This window comes from Desmodus rotundus, chromosome 4 (genome assembly GCF_022682495.2).
Source record: "Desmodus rotundus isolate HL8 chromosome 4, HLdesRot8A.1, whole genome shotgun sequence".
NCBI lineage: Eukaryota > Metazoa > Chordata > Mammalia > Chiroptera > Phyllostomidae > Desmodus > Desmodus rotundus.
This window is the reverse complement of record NC_071390.1, coordinates 6,914,478-6,940,536: the sequence shown is the minus strand read 5'-3', so window position 1 is coordinate 6,940,536 and position 26,059 is coordinate 6,914,478. Positions and strand designations below refer to the sequence as shown.

At 49.5% G+C, this 26,059-nt stretch overlaps 1 protein-coding gene across 16 annotated transcripts in view; it reads right to left on the bottom strand.

The window, feature by feature from the left end:
* FGFR2 (fibroblast growth factor receptor 2) overlaps positions 1–26,059 on the bottom strand; it is a 97,009-nt gene that overhangs the window by 25,277 nt on the left and 45,673 nt on the right. For 4 of the 16 annotated variants that reach the window (XM_024555526.4, XM_024555528.4, XM_024555529.4 and 1 more), the window contains 4 exons: positions 23,705–23,828; positions 8,213–8,403; positions 6,965–7,112; positions 3,444–3,646 (listed from right to left, as the gene is read on the bottom strand). In XM_024555526.4, coding sequence (XP_024411294.2) covers positions 3,444–3,646; positions 6,965–7,112; positions 8,213–8,403; positions 23,705–23,828 — 666 coding nt within the window. Of the gene's footprint in view, positions 1–3,443; positions 3,647–5,611; positions 5,757–6,964; positions 7,113–8,212; positions 8,404–23,704; positions 23,829–26,059 lie in introns of all 16 variants that reach the window. The other 12 variants (XM_045191334.3, XM_045191337.3, XM_045191339.3 and 9 more) reach the window with 5 other exon arrangements.

The following is a 26,059-nucleotide window of genomic DNA, read 5'->3' as shown; positions in this document are numbered from 1 at the left end:
ATACACAACCCTGAGAACTGGCTCCTGAATCGCACGCACTGACCCCGCTTCACCTTGGTCCTGTAGGTGCCGCCCTTGGGAACATACTACTGGCCTCAAGCGTTTTGTTATAAAACATGACCTTGACTGCCCTTGATTCTTCTCTGGTTTTCAACCTACTGTATCAGCAACCAAAAGGTGACACTAAAGCCTGAGGGGGGGAAACCCTGCAGCCCTTTCTGAGATGCCAGTGCCCTGCATGCCTGCGTGTGTCTCCTCAGCCAGCAGATGGGTTCCTCTGTCTGTGGAGACAGTTCGGTCTCTACCCTACCCCACGGAAACCTCTGGCCCCAGAGAAAGACTCTGATGTATTCACTGAAAGACCCATGCAAGGAACCCAGCCCACCACATGCCTTTTGCACAAATGCCTTCAGGTCCCCTCACACCCCTCCCCCACCCACCTAACTGATTTGTGTGAAACACGGAAAGTGAAGCCCTGCCTGTAACCCACAGATGGGCAGGGGCTGCTTTGCAAGGGCCACGCTGCCCACTCGCACGCAGCCCGATCTGGGCTGGCTCTTGATGGGCCCCTTCCCATGCCGGTGGCAAAGGAGGGGGAGCAGAGGAGTGAGTGGCCGGCATGTGGCTGGGCCCCGGCACTGCATGTGGGGTTCACAGAAAGATGCCACGTGCCACCCCCCACCCTACCAAAAAGTTGTTTCTTTCTCCAAGTGCCACAGGCCATCGAGAGTCTCCAGAAGCCCACGGTGACTGGGAAGTGATCACAAGGAATCTCTTCAGTACTGGAGAAAAACTTTCGACAAAGAATAAACTGAAATGTCTGTACCGGTGAGTTCAGTACAGATTAGTAAATGTCAGGAAGGAAAAACTCACAATGGAATCAAGAAAAAAAGAAACTTCCCTTGTTCTAAAAACAATTAATTGACTGAGTTGAGTGAAATGCTGTCTGATGCGTGCGTGTCAGGGAGGGGCGAGGGGCGGGGCCAAGAAGACAGAATTCAGACTCCACCACAAATACCTAGAGCACAACCTGCGTGATAGAGGAGGCCGGGCAAATACAGCAAGAAAAGCAGCCTCGTAAATGCCTAGGGACAAGCCATCCTCAAGGCATCTGATTACAGGCTCACCCGTCGCCAGGTTAAGGCACGCTTGGCATCCCTGTGGTATTTTCTCTTTCATCAACATATCTGCCGGCCTTTCTGGGGATTTCATTCCAGCTACAGTCCAATAACCTCTTTTATCCAGATACCTGATAGGCATCTCTCTCTCCACCAAAGGGACCGTGCTTACTGATCAAGTGCTCTTTGTGAAGAGTCGAGCATCCCTTGCGGACATAGAGGAGGGGCTGCGATATGTTCCCCCCAAAACAAATGGACCTCCCAGAGATGTATTCCTCTGGGGGACCAGAATTTGCCCGCCTTCCTCTGGTTTGTATATACAGTCTGATCCCACTGAAACACAGGCAGTTACATTTCAAATGAACCCTCCACCACCCCATAACCTCGGAGCCCTTGGCAAAGGCCCCAGGCCACATCTCACATGGAGCCTGCGGGAGACCAAGCACTCAGAAAGCTAGGACACGAAAAGGCAGGAGAGCAGGAAGAGGAACTCTCGAGTTCCCTGGGGGTGGGAAAGTGACCAGCTGAGGTGGAGACAGACGTGACACAAGGCCCAGGGTTGAGTCAATGGGCTTTTAAGGGCATCTGCTTCTTTTATACTAAGCGAAAAGACGACCATTTTGACAGCGGCAGGAAAAAAATGATAAAATAATTACGAGACAGTGGTCTGGCTGCACCGCTCACAGGTTTCCTCCTGAAGGCAGCCTTTTCCCTGTTCGGAAACAATAATGACAGAGATAGGCACACCACCCCCCTTTCTACCCCCAAGGCCAGGTGCTCATGGTGACGGCTGTAAGAATGGCTCAGCGGCCACCAGAAAGGGAAGGGGGGACAGGGGGTGGCCAGATGACCTGAAGGTCACCTTCAGACCATATTGGAGTCACCTTAGGACTGAACTCTCCCAGAGTGAGGCAAGGGGCCCCATCATTGCGTTCCTGGCCTCAGGAAAGAGAACGCTGTCATTTTAATAATGATAGCATTCCTGGTTGCAGGGGTGTCCCCGGGGACCCCTTTCCCCTCATTCTTACTTAATACAACCTGAACACTCGCCTGCACCTGACATGCACTCCAAAGGCCGCCCTCAGCCTCCATGGAGAAAGACCTGCTTGAAACCTGGCTTCAAGGAAGTCAACAAGGACCCACTCAGGCCGGAGTCTGGAGCCGGGGTTGAGAACGGCCAGCTCCGTGCCAAAACTGCTGCTGCCCATCTGGTCCCTGACCCTTCCTAATGACTCGTCCAGAAGATGGCATGGCCACCTCAAGTGCCGAGAGGCGCACGGCTGGGGTTAACCCAGTTTTTCCAAGTCTATTGCAGAATCACCTGCGGTCTCCCATAAAATGCAGATTCCTGGCTCTGGGGCTGAGACAAAGGACCCTGCAATTTCAACACGCACCCTGTAAATTCTAGCGAAATAAACCACTGAATCGGAGCCAGTGCATTAGCCATTTTACTTGGTGTTTAAAAAGAAAAGAAAAAGAAAGACCTTTTATTGAAACCAAGTTTCAAATTGGTTCGTAAACACTTCGCTCTCACATCTGCCTTTAGCTTCCACGCTGCTGGACAGCGGGCAGAGACATTCCTGGCCCATGAGCTTCGCAGGGCTCTGTCTCAGGCACAGGTCCAGGCTCTATCTTCCTCCATCTCCCCAAAGCGAAGTCAAGCCAATCTGGGGGCACATACAAGCGAAAAGGAACCGCCAAAGCCCAAGCACGAGGGTGACGACAAATCTGCTGCCTATTCAACATGGCAATCGCCCCAGCACCGAACCGCAGCCACACTTGTGGACGAGCGGCAACAACGTAACACACGCATCCAGTTCTATTTTGAGACTCAGAGCAGTGGAGCCAAAATTCAGCTTGGGGGCACAGGTGTCTGACCCTGATTTAAAAAAAATAACTCAAAAAGAACTAGAGTCCCTCCCCTTCCAACCAGTGGCATGCCTGTCTCAAAAAAAAAAAAAAAAAAAGCATTAGATCACAGGGGACAAAAGGGGCCCATGCTTCAAAGACACTGCTACTTTGAGTCTCATCAAACACACAAGGGCCCTGCCTCCCCGCGTTATTTCCAGTCCTGCTGATTAGCCCTCTGAGTCTCACCCTTGCGCTTTCCTGCCCTGGCAACTTGACTCCACTGACCCCACCGAAGCATCAGGGCTCGACTCTCCCAGCTCCAAACACTAATTGGATGGTCACAAGAAAGCACGTTGGAACCGCTCACTCCATGAAGCTCACAGAGGTAGGGGGCATCGAAGCAGAGGCAAAGACCCAAGAGCTGGCTGGGGTGTGCGGGAGGAGTAAATTTCTTCAAACTCTTTATCTACTTTCTGTTACCTGTCTCCGCAAGGGGATGCGCTTGGTGAGCTTGTGCACAGCCGGCTGGCTGCTGAAGTCCGGCTTCTTGGTGGTGGTCTTCATCCGGCACACGATGACTATCACCACCATGCAGGCAATTAAGAAGACCCCTATGCAGTAAATGGCTATCTCCAGGTAGTCTGGGGAGGCTGGGATCTCCTTTTCTCTGACGGGCGCTGGATTGCAGATCACAGGGGTGGAACAGATAAGCAGGCCACAGAGTTAGGACACTGGATTGGTGCATCCTGGCACAACTAAATATCAAACAGCAATTCGCATTCCCAAGGACGGGCTTCCCGACGACTCGGTGCTGTGGAGTGGCACGGGCCTGGGCTGGCTGTGCGCCTCTCCAAAGTGAAGGTGGATGACCCCCAGGGCCCAGGTGGCCACTATCTACAGCCTCAGTGGGCCTCTGCATTCCAGTGATGGTGACGGGTCGGCTGCCACCAGGCACAAAGGGCAGGCTAGGAGACCACAGACATTTGGGCAGAATAGGACAGCCAACCACACCCACAATAACAGGACTGTGTTCCACGATGGTCTCTGAGCAGACCATACTCTTAAATGTGAACAATTCCCACTTTGTTCCTGAAGGGACAATGCCTCCGCCTTATTTGGGGTAAGCGTTTCCGAAGGAAGATGCGACAGGCTGGTTTACCAGAGATGAACACAGTTCTATATGAAATGAAATATTCGTCTAGTAGGTTGGCCCCCCAGAGCATCCAATTTTTTAATAAACAAATGCATTCATTTAATATGAAGACAGACTTGCTTATAATAGAGAATCATTATGTTTGTACCACAAATAGTAATATTTCTTAATAACTATTAAAATTTTTGTGTATCTGGTTATACTGATACATCGCTACAACTTTTAAAGAAAAAAAAAGAAATGGTATTTCGTGTGAGTAAAATTACTCAAGTTAGAACATTCTTACATTAACTTCCAATAAAGTCTGCTCCCTCCTTAGTCCTCAATGGTCAATCTGTATAAGCAGTGAATTTCCAAACAGTATTTTTCTCAAACTGCATTCGTAGGTAATGGGCTAGTACTGTCAGGCACACTGGTGGCGGAGGGCCAACCAGGCACCTGCAGACTGCAGTACAGCCGGTCAAAGCAAGCTCAACATAAGAGGCATCTCACTGTCTCGCAGCAGATATTCACACGGCAGATTCGCGACAACAGGAAAAACAGATGCGATGGTATTATTTAAAGCTCACACATTTTAATCAGAAAAATGTTTGCAAGACAGTCAAAACTCTCAGCAGCACAGCACAAAATGAAATGATCGATTTACTTTTATGACATATAAAATAAGCATGCAGGTAGGTACCGTACTCTAAAAACAAGGCATTAATGGCTGGAGGGGAACAGAAGGAGCTAGCATACCACAGTCTACGCAGTTTCACAATGGCAATGACAAAGAGGCAGATGCATCAAAGTAGACAGTGATTTTCGAGAACATTTGACCAGGATAGAGATATCGGTTAAAGATTCAGACAGCAGCAATATTTAGGCAACAGGGCTTCACTGATGTTGATTTCTCTGCAGGGCGGAAATAACATCAAGCCCAAGAAGGCAAGAGCATGCTTTGCAGTGAAAGCAAACTGACAGCCCATTCTATTGCCACATGCAGCAAGCCACCGATTCCCAAGGTAGGTACCACACTGCTTCTGTACACCCTACTACACGCAGGAGCCTCTCCCCGGGCACCTCAACATCCATCCATCTATTTACATCTCATTAAAAATGGAAAGTGGAGTAAAAATACATAGGGCAGTTTAGCAAAATGGAATTTGAAATGAGTAAAAATTACTTTGAAGTTTACAAAGTAATTTCAACTTCTTAAGAGAAATGGGGATGGGCGAATTTATACATTGACTCAGTGACTCACTGAAAACATGAGGTCCCTTCGGGTTTCCAGGGTGACATTTCACTCGATCATAAATGGGAGTATGGGATCACATTGTAAGTGAATTTCCAAGGCAACATTTCTATCCCTGGGGGATGGTTTTAAACATTTTTTGAAATCTTTATGCAAGGATAAAAGGGGCCATTTCTGAGAACAGAAGCTGTGTTAATTTTACGGCAATCAACCAAGAAAAGGAAAAAAACCATGGAGAGAAAGAGCAGTATATACCTGGCAGAACTGTCAACCATGCAGAGTGAAAGGATATCCCAATAGAATTACCCGCCAAGCACGTATATTCCCCAGCATCCTCAAAAGTTACATTCCGAATATAGAGAACCTCAATTTCTTTGTCCGTGGTATTAACACCGGCGGCCTAGAAAACAAGGGAAGCAAGAGACACGGCTAGAGGACACAGGAATGATTGTGGAGGGGGCCACGGAACCACGAGGCATCGCACCAGGGGCTCCGGCAGGTGCTGGCCGCAGGCAGATTCCAATCGCAGCCCATCCACAAAGCCCACAACCGAGAGACACTGAGCGACATGGAGCAGCTCACCTCCACAGGCCCGTCACCACACCAGCTTCACCACCTAGATAGGCATGCAATCAAACACATGGAAAAATCGACCCACAGAGATCTGTTCGCTGGGCCATGGCTTTGCTCTGCTTTGGCTTTAGGGTGGCTTTCCAGAAGTAGAGCACCCCAAAGTCCAAGTTGGGTCCTGGCTCTGTGGGCTGCAGACCCCCACCTTGAGAAAAGGATGGGCCTGTCGCAGTAACCGTGTTGTCAAAATCCTACAGGTGAGTCCAGGTAGACCCCCTGCACACTCCTCTGGCCCTGTGGGCACCGGCCAGGGTGGAAGGCCGCCTCGGTGACCCGGCTCCGGTTACTTTTATTCCTAAGTAACCACCGCGACGGGTGTTCCATTGAAACAAAATGCAAGAAGGCTTGATCTCGGTGGCCAAGGAACTGGGCTTTTTTCCACCTTTTATAAACATCAGCCTTTGAACAGGAGTCATGACAACCTGCTGCCCTCCACGCCTTCCGGCCGCACATCCACTAAGTGGACTAGCCCCGCATCTGAGACAGCAAGGTCAAAGACAGCATCTGGTAAGTTATCAGTTACACGACCAAGGAAACGATGCCTTGTCGGACCATGCCCGTGTTTCTCTGAAAACTGGGGGTGCGAGGAGGCATGAGTCCTGCTGATCCGAAATGCCACAGACTCAACAGGCATGCAGGTGAGTGTTTCAAACGGCGTCTCTGGGCAGTAATGTCGGGAACTGCGCAGCCCAAACGAGATGTACCGGAAGGAATGACTTAAACACTGGGTGGGGGGAGGGTAACCTCTAGAAGAAATTAGAGCAAGCACTTGGAACATCGTGGGCATTTTTCCATGGCAGCTGGCCTTCCACCAGCTGCATCACCAAAGGAAGATTACGATGGATATACCGAGTCCACAGAGTTATCCTACAAGCTGCCTGCAGTCTCCCAAAGCACCAAGTCTTTCCAGCTTCTATAGCCAGCCTTCTTATTAAAAAAAACAAAAACAAAAAAAACAAAAAACAAAAACGTTGTTACCTTGCTGTTTGGGCAGGACAGTGAGCCAGGCAGACTGGTTGGCCTGCCCTATATAATTGGAGACCTTACATATATACTCCCCAGCGTCGGCCTCAGTCACATTGAACAGAGCCAGCACTTCTGCATTGGAACTATTTATCCCCGAGTGCTGGAACAGACAGAGAACAATATAACGGCCAACCAGGAAGGACTTCCCCTGCCTAGGGTCCCACCACCAACACACCACAAGAAAACAACTTCCATGTGTAAACAGCAGTATGGAAGGGCTACGGGTTTCGGAAGAACAGGGTAGGTTAACAGTGGACAACAGCAGCAACCCGGTGGACAGTGGTGAGAGGCTGTGATTGACACCTAGAAGGGGTTAGCAGTTTCCCCCGGTTAGTCACCTTCTCCGCCCGCTCTTTGGACCCTGAGTGTTCTCAGCTGCAGAGAACACCACGTGAGTGGAGAGCTGTTAGTGGAACCACCTATGGTTTTATTGGAAGGCTGTTCTTTCTAGGGCCTTCTCAATGAGTAGCTCATTGTGGGAGACAGCGTGGGAGTGGGCTAGGACATGGCCCAGGCTTAGCTTGCTATCACCATCCTCAACAGCAAGACAGATCTAAAAAATAAAGAGGCTGATGCTATTAAAACCGGGGCTTGCAAGGAACAAGTAAGAAATGCACGGAGACGTTCTCCTCATGTGACATTTCATGGGCTCACACCCACCTTCTAAAGCTTACTGTCTAAATCGCATGTGAATGAATTTCAAGGGTTAAGGGATTTCTTTGAAAAGGAAATCTACATTTGTTTCCAAAAGGTGGCTATGAAAGTTTGATCCTAATGCCACATTAATGGAAAACAACATCAGCATTAACAATAAACATCGGCCCTACGCCTAGAGTTTACAAAGTTCTTTCTGGCTACTCCCTCCCATTTACCCAGCACGACCAGCCCTGGAGGGGAGATGATATCACCATCTCCACTTTTATGGATGGGCAGCTGAGCCTATGCACCTCCCCAAAGCCCTCAGCGCTGATAACTAACTGAACTATTCTGACGCCAACGCGAGCAGTCCCCTCCACCACCCTGAAGTTCCCTTCTGAATTTTTACTAGCAAGCCTCCTACTTCCCCAATACACTCTATGCCAGCCAGTCAAATAAAAAGATGGTCTTCTCTCAAATTCAACAGGAAATTGAGGAACCCGTGGCCCAACCCATTCGGGAGACCCCCAATCGGGGGTCCCTATGGCTTCAGAAAGTGCTCACCTTCAGAACCTTGAGATAGGGCAGCCCATCGGGCCCGTATTTACTGCCATTCTTTTCCACGTGTTTGATCCACTGAATGTGGGGCTGGGCATCGCTGTAAACTTTGCAGACGAACTCCACGTCGCCTCCGACCACGGTGGAGGCGTTGGCGGGCAGTCCGGCTTGGAGGATGGGCCGGTGTGGTGATCGCTCTGGTGGAGAGAGGGAAGAGAGGGGAAGTGGGGGTGGGGGGGAGATGGGGAGAGACAAATAAATAAGTTGTGTTGTCCAGAAGGCCGTTTGTGAACTCAAGCCAAAAAGGTCTAGAGTCTGCTGGCTGACTCCTTTGAAATAACACGGCCGCCCAATGCAAAACAAAAAACGACTTCAAAGGAGAGACTGCAAGAGAGCCACCCTCGTGAGAAGAGCTCTTATTTAGAAAACTGAGGAAAGAACGTACTATGTCTCAAGTTGTTGGTAGTCCAAGGCCACCTAGTGAACAAGGGAAAAAGTTTTACTTGGACAATCTAAACGAAAAATGGCAGGGGTACGGGTACCTCTCGACTTACGCTGTTGGGGAAAATACTAGAAACTCACCTTGACCTTAAGCTTAACCTCACCAGCAAGAGACAAGACTTACTTTAACGTCACCCCGGATACCAAAAGTGGCTCCTATACACACAGTGTCTCCCGATACGTTTCTAAGATGCTCTGAGGTGACGTTTATCACGTGTGTTGAAAGAAAATAAACTAAAAGCTAAAGCCCAAGGTTATGAACAGACCAAACAAATGGTTTTCTCTCTTCACTGTGGAATTTACTCTCTTCATTCTTTTTTTTTCTCCTCCAGTCATTTCCTTGATAAATATTAAGTGTTACTGTGTGCCAAGTGCTAGATGCACAAGTAAGCAGTCCTTGGTTTATTCAGATGTGGCACCGAATAAAACACATAAAGACACACCAGTTCCCGACTGTTGGCAGTGTTTCAGCAGCCTTGGAGGGGGCCCCCGTGCAGGGCAGGGTAGGCTGGCGATCGCTTCCCACCCTCCGTGGCCTGATCTCGCTCTCTCTCTCTCTCTCTCTCTCTCTCTCTCTCGGAAAAGCTTCTCCACAAGGCATACCCTCCTCTAGTCCTACAAAGGTCCCTCTCTGATGTACAGGTGGCCTCTGCGGAAAACCCGTAGAGGCTACCACATCCTGGTGCGAGAGCAGCTAAAAACAGGGTTCTCAAGGACCAAGTCCCAGCTGTGTGACCTTCTCCACAAGGCACCCTCACTACAAACTAACGGGAACCTTCCTACGTGGCAGTGGAGTCAAGGGCCAACCAACCAGCCCAACCGACCACGCACGTTCACACACATCAGCCCATCCCCACACACCTGTGGGTACCAGCCATCGTCCTTCTCTCCCTTCCCAGAAAGTGGGTACCACTGCCTTTAACCTCCACTTAAAAACTGCCAAGGGAAGTGAAGAGATGTACCCCTGACCAACACGCCAAGGATGTCTCCCCGCTGCCCCTGGCCTCCCTGGGCAATGGCCTGGGAACAGCGACTTAGAATGACAGATATCTAAGCCTTTCTACACTGGAGCCTTTCTGATTAAAATGTCACTGAGTGGAATTTGCTGGACAAGAGCCAGACCACGTGCAAATTGATTTTACTGCATAAGCCTGTTGCTGGTCTTTAAAAACTTTAAAAAAAAAAAACACACACAGAAAAAGAAAAGGCTCTTGCATTCCAGAATCTCCCATCACTTCGCAGACACCTACCTACATTTTCACATTAAAAAAAAAAAAAGGATCGCAGAGCCCTGAAGAAGTCATTCCAGTCTCATCACCCGGATAGGCTGAGTGAAGAACCCAGAAGATGAGACTCCTAAATTCTGCGGGCAAGTTGAAGCGCTGGGATCCCTTCAAACATCACCAGAAACCCTCACGCTTTGGCGAACACAGCATCTCAGGAATGAGCCACTGTGAGCCTCCCGGTCAAGCCTGGAGAGACCAGCTGGCTTAGGGCCGGCAGGGATGGAGGTCTGCTTCCACCCTGGCTGGCCCCACCCACGTGGGAAGCACGGAAGTTAAGTCCATACACACCCTCCTTCTCCCAAGAGACTAAGCAGCACAAGGGGAGCTGTCCCCTGGGCTGGACACTGCCAGCCAAGCTGACAAGCTATGCCTCTGTACCTGTGAAATACGGGGGTGGCTTACTCCCTCCCACAGAGAAGCGAATTTGAGGTCCCCGTCCACCCTCTGGCCCCATTTCCCACTTTCGCGCCCCGTGTTTGCGTGTTCACATACAAATATTCACAGTAGACCTAAATATTTATTCTTAGAAACAAAGGTACTATAAAATCTTAAATGTCATAAGCCAGATCAACGGAATTTCAAACCACATCGCCTTTCTTAAACATACTTGTTTCGAATAAATCTTTTCACAAGCAAACACTGTGCCTGTAATACCGAACCACGATGCCCCGCGAACAATGGGCGCTTTCATACGGCCCGACATCGTGGCCCGCGCCAGCCCTCAGCAGAGCATTGATCACTGAGAGATCCCACTACAGAGCTGCAGTCTTGTTTCACTTGTGCTCAACGCGTTGCTGAGCTCCAGTTATTAAGCTATTGCTATCCGGACTATTTGAAGAAAAAAAATAAATAAAAGTTTGCAACGGTTTAATGCTATTGCATTTGCAAATTATAGCATACCGAACCGGTGCCTGCTTGCAGCCTTGAATTCATCCTTTCAAATTGTCTCACCTGCTACAAAATAACCTCTGAACCACCGCCCTCCCCCCGCTCAGCCCTTTCTCACTTCGGGTACAGAAACCGTAAGGGGGGATCCCTCTGTAATCGAAACCTTACACCGTCTTCCAAAACTTATTACAGCTGCCTTCGGTATAAAATGAAACCTTAGAGAATGTTATTTAAAATGTTTTTAAAAAGTCAGTAGGCCTCATGTTTCGTTTCTCCACATCAGGCTTTGATTTCCGTTGCAACCTTATTCTCTGCCCTGAACATCTTGGAAAAGGTCCCAGGTGCCAGCTTCTGCGGAGCACAGCGCTCCTCTTCCCAAATCCTCCAGTGATCGCTCTTCCTCGGTGTCCGTCAGACCATGCAGAACAGCCACCAGCAATAGGGGATGACAGTGCCTAGACTCCCGTTTTAGCTTCTGAAAAACTAGGGTGAACGTGGGGTACAGCCGGCAGCTGGGGGAGCTGGCTGGGCGGCGGGTCCTGCAGAGGCAGGCAGATCAGGCAGCCGCCATGGCTGGGGGTGTGAAGGTCCTCTAACAGCTAACGTGCCTCCCACAACCTCACGAGGCCCTGGGTGAACTGAACCCCTCAGGCTTGCAGTGCTTGGGGGCAGCAGGCTGACAGAAAAAGACTGGTCAATGAATTATCTCTGGGTGAGAGAATCAAACCCAGAGCCCACTCATCTCTGATTCTTCCATGTGATAACAAAAGTCTCATCTTCTCCACCAGGATTTACAGTTTTGGGCAAGGTTCTCCTACGGCACATTTACCTCTCAGCTATTATAGAAAACAGATTTTTCTTTTTACAGGGGAGTGAAATAAATATATGGCAAACAGAAAAGCTGATGAGCACCTTGTCCGCGTCCTGACTGCAGCTTTTAAAAACACACACTCTGAGTTCTGCAGGTTGCAGATGCACGGTCCCTGGACCGAGGAGGATGGGAACCTTTAAAGCAGCGATGCTAAGGGCCCGGTGTGAATTCCAAATTAAGACAGAGCAGAAAGCAGCCCAAAGGGTGCGGCGGCCGCCGATGGGACAGTTGGCTGCACGGCTGGAATGAGGTTCCACCAAATACATGCATAGTAAACACAGACTGAAGTGCTGGAAAAATATTCTCCCCCGCGTTCTCTCATTCCCTTTTGTCAAGGGCTGCAAACGAATCCACTTTGCTAAAGCAGAAGCCCAGTTGCTTAGAGTCTAAATATCAAGACCTACTCTCTCAAGTCCTGCTATGAGAGAGAGACAGAGAGAGAAAGAGAAGGGGGGGGGGGGGAGACGGAGAGAGACGGAGAAAAATGCCTGAGTGACAAAGAATAAATCATTGTTAATTGACCATTGAAACTTTATGACATGCCAGTCCTCCTCTGGACATCAGCATTTGTTTGCTCATAAGAGATCTACAACTTTTGCTCTGACACAGCAAAGGCCATAAAAAATGTCCAGCTAGCAGAGAGGCAGCATGTCCACAGGCTGGGGAACTACAGCTCCCAGGGTCAGAAAGAGAACCGAGTTCTTAAATTACACCTGTAAATTAATCAAGCCAAGCTGCTGGTTTCCCAGCACACACTGGTCCTCTAACTATCTCTCCCCAAACAGGTAAGCAGTGCTTGCCACCAAGAACAATTTCAAAGCTGCTCTGTTTGGCAAGAAAACACCAAGAGACTCAAGTTGCACCGAGTGCCCAGTATCCATCAGGTAACAGAGCGTCTCCTGCTCTTGGACACCCATTCATTTAAGGAGCACAGAGAACTCTGCCTGCCCTGTCTTTAAATTAAAACCAAAATTTAATTACTGTTCCTCTAAAGGGGCAGTTTCTTAGCAATTCCAAGGGGCCGCACAGAGAAAGAACACTGCAATCTGGGGGACGAGTGAGAACCACCAAGAATTCTTTTTCTAAAAGCCCAGCCCAACCGTTTTTTGTTGTTGTTTTTTTTCTTTTCCTCCAGAGTAGGCGGTGGTTGCTTTTTGTTGCATAAAAACACACTAAACCAGTTAGCAGGAGGCATGGCTATTAGGGGAGGCCCCTCACAGCCCTCTGAAGTTTGAGGATCCCAGGAACCTGCTAAAGACCTCCCGTTAACTACAATTAGTAGAGGGAGTTCATTGCCTTATCAAGCCTCTGCCCAATGCACTCAAAACCAGACAGGCTAATCTAGCTGGGTTCTGAGTCTGGCTTTCCCTAAGCCTTCTCCAGCCTCTGGAGACTGGCACAAAAGGAGATCAGAACAGAAAACGATCAGGAGAAAAAGGCAAAGTTCGGATACAGGATGAGGAGGAGCCCCATGCTTTCAGAAATGCGTCAGAGTACCCATCCCGAGATTTTTGGCTTGTCATCTTCTAGAACAGATGAGTGGGCTGGGATGCTAAGCACCTGGATTTTTTTTTTTTTTTTAAGGAAAAAGGCATTTTTGCAGCAATTGACTGGTTTGCTGGTCTTTCTCCTCCATCCTAGGCTTGGTCTCATCTTGCTCCTGCCTGGACATCTGATTCTGGAAAGTCTTGCGGAATTGACCTGGGAATCCAGCTTCCTCCAAAACACAGGTGTCGCAGCACAGAGAGCAAAGTCTGAGGAATGAGCTTGTCTGGAGCACCTCAAAGTGTCCTCCCTCGGGCGCGGAAGTCCCTCAGTGACTTACAGAGGCTGCACCCTGTGAAATGCTAGAAGCCAAACACCACTGATTCCTTTGTGCTTGCTCGACGAGGCAGGGCGCCGGGAAGGCCGCAGCCGGGAGTCAGAGTGCCTTCCCTCATTAATGTCATAAGCTGTATCATTCGGCTCGGGGTTGAGTGGCTTCTACCAGTCGGGTGTCAATTTAGGTCTTCTTGGGAAAAGTATAGGGGCAAGGTGGTGTGTTATTTACACCCCAAAGGTCTGTGATGCCCTGAGAGCTGTGCCTTCAAAAAGTTACACTGGACCTGAGGACTCCTTGGTGACCACAAATTATGCCAAACATAGGTTGATGATGATGGGGAGTTCTGGGGATAGAGAGTGGGGATGGCTGCATAGCCACGTGAATGTCCTTAACGCCACTGAACCGTACACTCAAAAATGGTTAAAATGGAACATTTTATATTAGGTATATTCTGCCATAAAAAATTTTTTAAAAGAGAGAGAGACAGCCCTGACTGGCATGGCTCAGTTGGTGGGGCATTGTGCCACACAGTGAAAGGTCGCTGGTTCGATTCCCAGTCAGGGCACATGCCTGGGTTGCGGGCCAGGTTCCCATCAGGGCACATACGAGAGGCAACCAACTGATGTTTCTCTCTCTTTCTCCCTTCCTTCCTCATCTCTAAGTTAAAAAGAAAAAAAGTCTTTTAAAAAGAGAGAGAGACATGGCAAAGGTGACAATATGCATCACAGAGTAAGCAAGATATATTCCCAGGGTCCTGGCAAACCTGCCCTCCCAATTAGTTAAGTATATTTACGTTGTCCAGTTTACCAAACGAGAGCTTTGTCTCCCCTGACACAAGGTCCCTCCCTATATTGTGCTTGGTTTTCACTGATGTAAAACTCAGGTGCTGGTGGCCCCAGGCTCCCCCCTGAGGAGATAAGGCAAACACAGCTGAGGGTGGCGGCCTGGGGAGCTGCCTGCCAGAGCCTCAGCAACGCCCCCACCCTTTGCTGCAGGGGGTGCAACATCTTTCAGGAATGCAAGATGTATCAGCTGGTGTCTGCATAGCTTGGGTTCTTCATGGGAAGAGTATTAAATTAAAAAAAATTTAAAAACTCCAGGCAGGAATTAAACCAGCCCTCAGGTTACCAAGGCTGAACTTGGAATTAAGAGTATCTTCTCGCAAACGATTTGCAAAGAAGCTAAAAACCAAGCCTCTGGGGAGTCCTCAAAGACAGCAGCGCGCAGAAGGAAGCTCTTTAGGTTGCAGATGTTTCGCCGATATCTATGAAAAGGATCCAGTTAGTCTATCTCTAGAAATCTGTCCCAGGAAAAACATTCACCCAGATGCCCAACAAAGGGGTGTGTACAAGCTTGTCATTACAGCTTCTTTTGTAACTGGGAAACAAAAGATGTAGCAACCCAAATACCCACCAACAGGGGAATGATTAAATAAATTATACTGTGTCCATGACGTAACAGCACATGGACCACGAATAAGAGTGAAGTCCACACAGAGATGGACAGACATGGAAAGATATCCACAGGAGTACTGCTGACAGGTTTCACCAACTTTTCACCATTTAAAAATAAAAAGCCTTAGTTCCAGAGGAAATTTAGAAAAATCCATCAGGCTAATCTCACGCTTTTTTTTTTTTTTTTTTTTTGCCCCTGGGGTGGTTCAAGCAGAAGCAAAAGCTTTCAGCCCATCTGAGCAAACAAAAAGTGCCTCCCTTTGGTTGCAACCGCAGGAGAACTTGTAACAATAAAACCTCATGTGTTTTCTTAGCGGCAAACTCAGTCACTGAAAATAAGAGGGACTGTAGCAGTCCCAGCCCTAGGCATCGCCCAAAGAGAAGCTTTAAGAGTCACCCAGCTCATTCACACAGGGCCCGGACCTGAAATCCACCCCTCACGGTCCAAACCAATGGGGGGCCCAAGCCAGCCTGCACCCCAGCCTGCTCCCTGCTGAACGGTCGGTGATGCCTTCACACACAGGGTGGTTTTCTTTCTTCTGGCCAAAATGTGAAATGGAAAGGACTAAATCCTTCACCTTTCTTCTGTCTCAGCCCAGAGTATATACTACACCTAACAAAATGAAGGACCCCCTTTTGTAACTAAGGTAAAGCTTCCGAAAGATCCTTCCAGAATAACAGCCCATGTTCTGTGATACAATCTGACCTTTTGATCTGGACACAGATTTGGGATGGACTGAATCCCTACAGGCCTCATTCGAGAGGACCCTACAAGGAGGAAATTCTACCAGGGAAAAAGTGTGATTTCTATCAAGATCCAGTATCTCTGTCCCTACTTGTCACCTTCTCACAGGGCAGCATGCGGTCTTCCGTGCTGTGACAGGAGAGCTCTAAGAGGGGCAAAGCCTGTGTTTCACTTGACTATCAACCACCCTCTAGGCCAGGGGTGTCACACTCATTGTCACCGGGGGCCACATCAGTCTCGTGGGTGCCTTCAAAGGGCCGAATACAATTTTAGGACCGTATTCATGTAACTCTCCCTCACAGCTAATCAAGAGCTTGGCACTGCCGCCGGGTAGAAACAAGGTGCCGAGCAGGATGAAACAAGGCGGAGGGCTGGGTTCCGCCCGCGGGCCTCGTGTTTGCCACCTGTGGTCTAGGCGAAGTACAGGGTGCTGCCAAGATTAGAGAATTAGTCATTACAATACCATCGACACAGATGATTCCCACTAGGGTGCTCGACTCTGTTCTCTCCCTCCAGACCATGAAGACGACGCTCTTACCTCCTCAAGTATCTCTTCCCGGGACAGAAAAACTCCCCACAGCAACACCAGCACCCTCTGCTCAGCCATCAGTTCCCCACCTCCTGCCTGCATGTGACCTCACTGTGGTGGAAGATGACAGTGACTCCGGAAGCCACTGCGCCTGCCCTCTAAGTTGGGGCCACATCCCTATCACAGCATCGGGTCATTTCTGCTCTCCCTTCTCCCTGACGGTGAAATTAAACCAAACACAGAGACCATGAGCACAGCGGCAGGGCGTCTAAGGAAGGGGAATCCATAAAAGGGCACTGGCAGACGGATCCTTTGAAGAGGCGAGAATGTGATGGCATTTCGACATTCACGGTTTAACGGGAGTGGGTGCATCACGTCCCAGGCGGGGTCTCCCCTCCACCCAGGTGACTGTTCATTGAAGCTGCATGAGTGCGTTTACAGGGAAACTCTGCAGGTTCCTTGCTTCAAAATTTGCAGTATGTTAAGACCCACAAATTTCCAAAGATAAGTAACTCCACTCAGCCCACACAGAGAGACATCTTACGAAGTCGTAGCTCATTCCCAGGCACTGTGACGGCATGGCCATCAGTGAATTTACATCCTCACCCCAAGCTTACCCGCCCACACTCTGAAAGCAGCGGCACTCTCTCTGTCCCCTGTCCCCACCTGCATTATTTCCAGGTATGGTGACAAAACTCTCTTCTTACAAAACTCTGTAAGACATTAACTTGTCTGTAACACTTCTACATCCTCTTTGCCCACACCTATGCCAAAGATTAGGCAAATCTTAGCCCCTCTACCCAGCCACCTCAGCCAGGCACCCTTCCAGAACACAAAGCAATCGATAAAGCTTCCTTCCTCAACCGTGGGGCAGAGGGCAATTGATGCTTGCAAAGAACAGGGTTAAAATGCTGATACTGCAGAGTTCTAAGATGCCCCATCCACAGGGGTGGCGTGTGCCCGCTCCAACCCCAGGGGCTGGAGCCCACAGGCCCCACCTGCTCTCAGCGCCTGTGAGGGGTCACTTCTGCCTGGTACCAGTCCTGCAGGAAAGCCCTTATTTGCTGGTGAGTGCACTTTGGGTGACATAACCGCCCAACGGCCAGCTTTTGCCCCCTGGAGTCTCCGCCATGAAACAGGTATGAAAAGCTGCTCTGCAGTAACTAGAAGCTCATTAAAATAGTAGGTACCAAAAGAAGTGCTGAAATCTCTGGAAGAAAGGAGAGGAATGCTCCCTCCTTTAACCAGGGCTGAGCTATGTGCTTGTGTCTCAGCCCTAGAAATCCGAGAGGTCTGGGACCACCCAACGACAGCCCCCAATGACCACGTGGTACTATTATTTAAAAGCACTGTCCTCCCAAAAGGGCTACAAGGGAAGTGTGTTGTTATCACTCCCATCTCACAGATGACCGACTGAGGCTCAGAGGTTCCATGACTTCCAAGGTCACAGAGCTAGCAAAGGGCGGAAAGAGAATTGGAACTGTCCTCCCAAGTCACCTCCACCAGAACCTCCAGGGGGCGCTACCCAGAGTGGGTGGAGACGCTCCAGGGTTGAAGAGGGGGCAGTCGTCAGAAAGAAAAGGAAGAAATGGAGGCTGGAGCCACAGAAGCAGCACCAGGACTTCGCTTCCTACCCAGTCCCAGCTCCAGTTCCACGGTGATGGGGTTGCTCCACAAGCCCACTTTAGAGAGGCGTTAGATGCGACCACTGAGTGGCCTGGCACCTCAACCCGCTGAAGTGGGAAGGCGTTCTGTCTCCCTGCGGCTAGACCTCACAGCTCTCGAGCTGGCTTGCAGAATGAGTATCAGCATAAACACTAGGTCTTACACTCAGAGGGAGACGTGGAAAAGAATTATTTGGCGGCGAGATCATGAATATGGAAAAAGCAAACGAGGCTTGGCCAGGAAGCCAGTAGGTCAAGATGCTTCAAGTTCAGAACCCCAGGGGCTCTGTGGAGCTGAGGCCAGTGACTCCAAGGGGATGCACACGCACTGCAGCTTGGAAGGTGAGGGCCAGGAGGTCGATGCGTGCCAACCTCCGATACGCGGTGCAGTGTAGGTCACTGCTGCCAGCCAGCCACCCCTCACCACACAGGGAAACTGAGGCTGTCCAGAAGCCTCGGTGGGACAGAACCTAGGACACGGAGAGGGGTCTTCCAGAGGAGCGAGGGAGCAGGGATGACCCTAATTTCAACACCTTCGGTAGTAAACCCGCTGATTAATTAACAAGGCCACCTTCTTCTTCATTTACTGAAATGCTACTTTGTGCCAAAGCCAAAAAGGAGTCCAAAATTCCTACTGGAGAAGTGCGGCTAGAGGACCCCAGGCCGCCTCGGTCGCTTTCCGTCTGCTCAGGGATCACACTGCAGCCTTTGTCTGCCCGGGCAGGGGCTGCCCCGAGCTGTAAACAACTGACGCAATTTCTCCTTCTCCGCCCGGGGACGGGCTGCCAAAAGCGCGGTGCCAGGTATCGAGCCCACAGCCGGGCTTATCAGTCAGTGCCTGGAAGGAAGACGCTCCACTCCTGCCGAACACACACCTGAGGGGGCGTCAGCTCGGGGACGAATTCCTTCGAGTGTGCGGGCTGCATCCCATCATGTCTGGAGCTGAGTTGCAGTGCATTTATGTCGAGGGCTAGTTGACAGCACCATTCTGGCGTGCCGCCGAGCAAGCCCGGGCTGGCGAGGAGGCCGAAGTGATCTGCACACAGCCGGAGGGGATGCCTGGCCCTGGGGCGGCTGCCACCCGGCCCCAGATGCTGTCTGCCGCTTACAGCTCTTGGCCCCGGGGGAAGGGCAAATTTCTGGAAAGTTAGATGGATAGAAGAGAAGGCACAGCTGCCCTTGGCAAACCTAGAGGTTCCATTTCCAACTCCACTGCACTCTGTCCCCCAAAATGTCCAGGTGAAAAGCTCCAAGATTATCTTGGTCTCTGGGAATGCAGAGAACTGGGTGCCCCAAGAAGGAAAAAGCTCCTAATTCAAAGCCATAGATTCTATGAGTAAGAAGGAGCAACCAGTCTTTTGAATACTTCCATGTCCCCCATTTTTTTTTAATTTTTTTTTTTAACAAAGAGCTGAACGGGGGCTGGAGGCAAGAGCAGACCTTTTTCGAGTTTGGCTGCAGCAGCCGATGGATGCTGGTCCTCAGCACGGCCAACCTGAAACACAGGCGTCAGCCTGTGGCCCATGGAGCGTCGATCTAGACTCTGAGGAAACCCAGATGGAGGCCCCGGTGCTGGAGCTCCTTCGGGTCCTTAGCACATCGCTTATCTCCCACACCCCCAAACCCCAATTTCCCCAACTGCACATGGGACAAGAGGGGGAGATGGAGGCCAAGTCAGTGAACTTGGAGCTCTCAAACCCTACGACCCTCCCCTGTAAGTCCAGCCGCCCCATCAGTCCCGTAAGGGCAGCCTGGACGACGGCACTGACCAAAGGCGGAAACCTCCGCAGGACACGCGAACGCTGGCCGTGGGTCACTGCCCATGGGTCCCAACATGGCATTCAGTTTAGTGAACTCTGCACTGAGTCTAAGAAAAACACTGAAGATGTCCGGTGTCAGATGGGTAGGAGATATACTGGGGTGATCCCTTTGTAAGCTATGTAAATGTCTAATCACTACATGGTACACTGGGAACTAATATAATAATCTGTTCACTGTAATTGAAAAATAAAAAATGATTTAAAAAAACATTCCCACAGACCTTCCAAAAAAAGCATCCAGGTTTGGCAGGGAGGACACCAGTGGCTGACCACCTAGGTGTCAATTTGGTGTTTCCATCTGTTAAACCTACTGATTCCCCGTAACCATGGTTATGGGTTGAGCTATGGCCCCCAGAAGGTATACACTAAACCTGGAACTCGTGAACACGGCCCTGTTTAGAAAACGAGGTCCCTGTAACAAAGGATCTGCAGCCGTGCTCATGCTGGGGTCGGGGTGGGCCCTGAACCCAATGACAGCTGTCCTTAAAGAGAAAGGCGGAGGCAGGTTTGAGACGAAGAGAGAGGAGGCCAGAGGACGCAGGGGGCAGAGACCGAAGTGAGCATCTGCAAGCCTCACACTGGCCTCCGGAAGCGCGGAGGGGCATGTCTTGGGTTCTCCCTCCGAGTCTCCAGGGGGCACCAACCCTGGGGACACCCTGACCGCAGATTTCTGGCTTCCAGAACTGAGACAGAATACGTTTCTGTTGCTTTGAGCCAAGCAGCGTGTGGTCACTTGTCAGAGCAGCCCCAGGGCCCTGGGACAACCATCGCAGGAAAGAGGGAGTAAGTATCGTCATTCCAACGTCACAGAAGGGGGAAGAGAGGCTCGGGAAAGCTAAGGAACTGTCCTATTCGCTTGCTGCCGCAGAGCGTGGGCTCTGCTCCTCTCTCCACGACACCAGGCTGCCTTTTACTAACATTTGTGAGCCCTTCACGTTTGATACAAAAGGATCGTGAAACCAAAAGTTAAATGACTTATCCAAGGTTGCATCCTCTGGTGGCAGGGCCCCAGCCAGAAGCCAGTGCTTCGGCCTCATTCACTGACAAACTAGGGTGAAGACTTAGCACCTCCAGGAGCCTGCTCTCCGAGGGGAGCCCATTTTACTGTCGCCACCATTACCGAAATGAGGAACTTCACGCTCGTTTTCCCCTGCAAGTAAATGGCTGAAAAGTAATGGTGTCGATTTTAATGAGGATCACGCAAGGCTCCTAAAAGGGCTCCCACAAACCCAAGTGCTTCCCTCACACGCAACAATGGTGTCCTGTTTAATTCCAGAACACAAGAATGTCACTTAAATTACACGGCTTTTACATTAAAGCGCTTGTGGGAATGCCTCGCCGAGGAAGAATTTCAATAAAAAGATCTCACCCATTTCGATGCTTCGTCACATCTGAACTACAAACCTAGGTATCATAGCAACAAAAATAAAACCTCAGAGAATGTGAATTTTCGCTGGTCCGGCCTGACTGTCTGTGAAACAGAGACGTAGTCGAGAAGCTGCGATCACACAGCCTTATATTATACTTGGACCCATGGGCCACCAGCAATTCACGGCTCGAGCTGGAATCCCTTTGCTTCCATTGCTGAGACGTTCAGAATGACTGCCTGCCAACCCTGTGAGTCTGTATGAGGCTCTTTAGCTGACTCAATTCTTACTTTATTGGTGCTTCTCAAAGCAATTACTGGGGTTTTGAGCAAAGAGGAGAGTATTTCACACCTCCATCTTTCCTGAAATGTCTTATATTCTACTGACTTTTGGCTTCCATTTAGAATGAGGGTTCAAGGCTTGGAAAATTATTAGGGTTGAGCTTTAATGGATATTCCCAACCAGCATTGTGTCATTATTGGCTCATGTCTCGCTGGGCGAGCTCCCAAATTTGTGACATAATCGGGCCTTTCTCTGCATTACTCCGTATGCCCTGTGCTCCCTGTACATTACACCACTGAATCATGCGCTCTTTTCAACAAGACTGACTGCCCGGGGATTAACATTAGACAGCACAATTCCATTATTCAGCAGCCCGATTCAAATCCAGGCCTGAACTCCACAAGAGATTTCAGGGCTTCAGAGAGAGATGAGCTGCCAGAAAGCTCAAAGGGGCGGTAGGGTGAGGGGCTTTTGAATGTTTTACATAACAACTCGACCTAAAACCTGCTATGAGCAAGAGCCCCTGGCTGAAGCGGCCGAGCTGTGACTCCAGACTCCTGGAATGGCCTCAACCAACGCCAAGGAATGATTGGTAGGCCTATGAGCAAAGCCGTAATCCCCCAAAACTGCTACAGCACAATTGTTTTATTCCCACAATAAATTACTTGTTTTCGGGACTAGGCATTCAGAACAGTTAGCCCCCCATGTTTCTTTCCTTAACTAGAAATGCTGTCAGGGTCAAGTTCAGGATACACGAGGCCTGAAGTGAAATCTAAGTCCTGTGGCTCTTCGAACGATCGATTTCTACTATGTCGATGCCAAAGTGCCCGTGAACCAGTTCCTTCTCGTATCGGAGGTTACTTCTCTGTGCTTGCTTTGTGGAATCTCCGTGCAGTGATTCCCGCTGAGAAACACACCATAAACACCTCTGTCTTTTATGGATGTCCATAGGACCTCTATTACACGAAAGTCATCTAAATAACCAAGATAAAATGTTACAAATACTTTTTTCACTGAATACTTACATGCCACTGGAACTAAAGACCATATCATGCTGTGTAAGGCAGTTTCTTATGGATTTAATTTACTTTGACTTGATAGGAAATCGAAATGGTTTTCTACTTAATTTGCAGTTTTCCTGAAACTTCAATTAACCACATCTATGTAATCTGGTGAAGCAAGCTTTTGGGAAGTGTTTTAGTGGCTCTGTGGGCAACTCAAGTATCCTGAGGTGTCTCTCTACAGAGAGCCCATAGTCTATTGACGGAGGAAAGCCTTGTTTTTAGACACACAGTGGGCGTGGGCACAGCCCTGCAGGATCACAAAGGGAAAATCCCTTTGGCAAAATGAGTCAAGGTGACCTGTGGGTGGAGACCTCAGAAGGAGTTAGCAACCAGCACCCGGAAAAGGACAATGTGATTGGGTGGCCTACAGCAAGGACTCCAGGCAAGGTGATGAAACTGAGAGTCAGGGCAAATGACAGGACAGAGAAAAAAAATGGCTCCTACCAAAAACCAAAAAAAAAGGTCTCAGCCCAGCATCCCTGCAACGTTGAGACGGGTCCTCCGCCTAGTTCCATATGTTACCCATCTCCATACAAGACAGAGAAACACCCTTCTTAATCGTTTATGACAAAACCCATCGTAACAGGCGAGGCAGGAAGAAATTTGAGTTCCCAGGATATGGGTTATGTGGTCTTAAGATATTTAATTGAAAAAGCACTTTGATAAAAAGGTATTTATAAGCCCGTAAACAGAGTTCCCTTTTCACAGAAGAAACAGCTGCCGTGGACAGACATTGGACTCGCAGTGTCTGATGGCTTTCTTCTGATGGAACTGAAGAGCCCCTCCAGCCAGCGATAAGCTCAGTCATCATGACCGGTAGGTCTATCTTTACTCCCCAGCCAGCATCATACAGTTGCCCTTCTTTACCTGATGTTGCCTCTCTTTCCAAAACAAGTCCTCCTACCGCATAGCCGTGCCCTCTCCCTGCACACGTGAACATTTTCAGAGCAATCTCAGCTTCCAGAACGTCAGCAGGTTTCAAACCATGTCCATTTTCTACATGACGCTTGGGAGCCAAGAGGATCACACAAAACACACACAACCTGGCTTATCAGGAAACAGAACATTGTGAAATGGCAGAAGCATCCTTCTCAAATGACAGCTTGCATTTAGAAAGAAGGAAAACCAGCGGACTCTCCTTAAACCAAATGAGTCGAGTACAGCGGGCTGATGAATAGCTGCCACTCTGGGGCGAGCAAACTCACCAACAACATCAAGGTGGTAGGTGTGATTGATGGACCCGTATTCATTCTCCACCACACAGGTGTAATTTCCTTTGTCGGAGGGGACCACGCTTTCCATAATGAGACTCCAATGCTGGTTTCGTACCTAAAAAAGACCAAAGGAACGGTGGTAATTTAACAAGCTCAGCACAGAACACCAGGTACTTTGCTTTCTTGATTTAAAAAGTTGGGGGAGACGTGGAAGGTAAAGAGCAGGCTCTCCCAGGAATTTGAAGCTTTCCTCACAGTGTGCACTCAGAATGGTGACAATGGTGACAACGACTGGAACAATCATCATCGTCGTGAACGCAGAGCAAGCGGACGTGGACAGGCTCAGACACCCAGGAGGGCGTGGAGTGAGACTGTGAGGGCCACAGGTTTGAGGGTTCCTTCCAGAGGGGCTGAGGGGCCGGGACCTGAGCACTGCACAGGAGCAGAGCCCAGGGGAGGTGAGCTACTGCCCTACTTACCCACTCAGCCCCACAGCACCAAGGAGCCAGCCGCATGGGGCCAGCGCTAGGGAGCACTTTCTGTAGGCCAGGTCCTGCTCGGAGTGCCCCTTCCCACCTCGGCTGATTCAATTCTCCAAAAGGGCCCACAAGGGAGGTGCTGTCATTGTTTCTGGAACCTTCTGGATGGAAAGCCTCTCCTTTTTTCCCCCATGGCCCCCAGATGCTGTTTGGAAGGCTCAAGAAGTTTCAACTCTCATCTCTGGTGGTAGCTGAGTAGATGCTACATATTCCTGAGAAATATACTCAGAATTCCAAATATGGGAGCAATGAATCCTTAGGAAACTTAAGTTGTATGTCCGTCTGTTTATAAACTCCTTGAGACGTTTCAGAGATAAGCGGCACATGTGGAAATAAGGTACTGTGGTTCCTACCCACGGTTCTGTCAACATGCAAACAGACGGGACTCTAACGCTCCCATCTTGCTTCTAAAATATTTTAATAGACTCAAATTTTCAAGCAAGCATGATTTTTCCTTATGAAGACCAAATGCAGATTTCATCTTTTGGGTGTAAGGCTTTAATATTTCTCTCCGATTCCAAATCATTCTTTAAAGGTATTTTGGATGAGACACTCTGGAGAAATGGAAAGGGGAAAAAAAAAAAAAAAAAAAAAAAAAAGCCAGGGCCTGCTAATTTTAACTATCGGTTCAGGAATTCCAACTGACCTTCTGAATGATTCCCCAAGCATTGCAAGTGCTTTCGGCCCTAATCACACAAAACCCGACAATACCAGCAGAGCCTTCGCAAGCACATGAGTGACTCAAGGAACTATACTGGAGAACAAAGCCGTCCCATGAGGGCTCCGTCACAAAAGCAGCTGTCCCCTTGGAAAGCACTATCAGCAGAGGCGCGAGACCGCAGGAGCAGCCAGGGTGCAACCCTCTTCTCGCCAGGCGTCAGTTCCACGCCAGCCGCTACTGCAGAGTGGAGTTCAAAACCAAGATCACCCTGGCCGGGTAGGTCAGTTGGTTAGAGAATCATCCCGATACACCCAGGTTGCAGGTCCAACCCCTGGTCAGGACACGTACAAGAAGACTCAACCAATGAATGCATAACCACGTGGAACAACAAACTGATCTCTCTCTCTCATTCTCTCTCTCTCTCTCTCCTTCCCTCCCCCTTCTTTCCTCTCTCTCTAAAATCAATAAATAAAAAGTTAAAAAGAAAATAAAATGCAACACCAGGATGATAAAACAAAATATTTAACATCAAAAATAATAACAGTAAGACCACCTGCTCTGGCCAGGTGACTCTGCTGGTTGGAGCGTCATGCCACACACCAAAACGCGGCGGGTTCGATCCCTACTCGGGGCACATACAAGAGGTAACCTAACCAAATGATGTTTCTCTCTCACACTGATGTTTCTCTCTCGTTCTCTCTCTCTAAAATCAATAAACATATCCTCAGGTGAGGATTAAAATAATAATAGTAGTAATAATAATATCACTGCTCATCATCGACAGTCTTAGGAAGGATCATGGCGGGGGGAAGGCTGGACTCTTCCTAACAAGAGCACAAGCAATGAATTTAGATGGAGTTCTGAGCAGAGAGCTAGTCACTATGCCTCGGCTGCTGCCAGTCACCACGCTCCCTGGGTAACCATGGAGGTAGTTCCAGAGTCCAACAGCAGGGAGCTGATGGCGGACATGCCTCCTCACTGCCACAGGTGAAGTGTCTGGCAGTGAAGTGACTCTGAAGGCGGCAGACCTGCTCTGCTTTGGAGAAGACCCGCTTTCTACTCCTGGCTGGGCCACAGGCTTGTGGCAGAACCCAAACAAGAGGCATCCCCTCTCAGGAAGGATCAGCACCTTCCATGCAGAAAGTA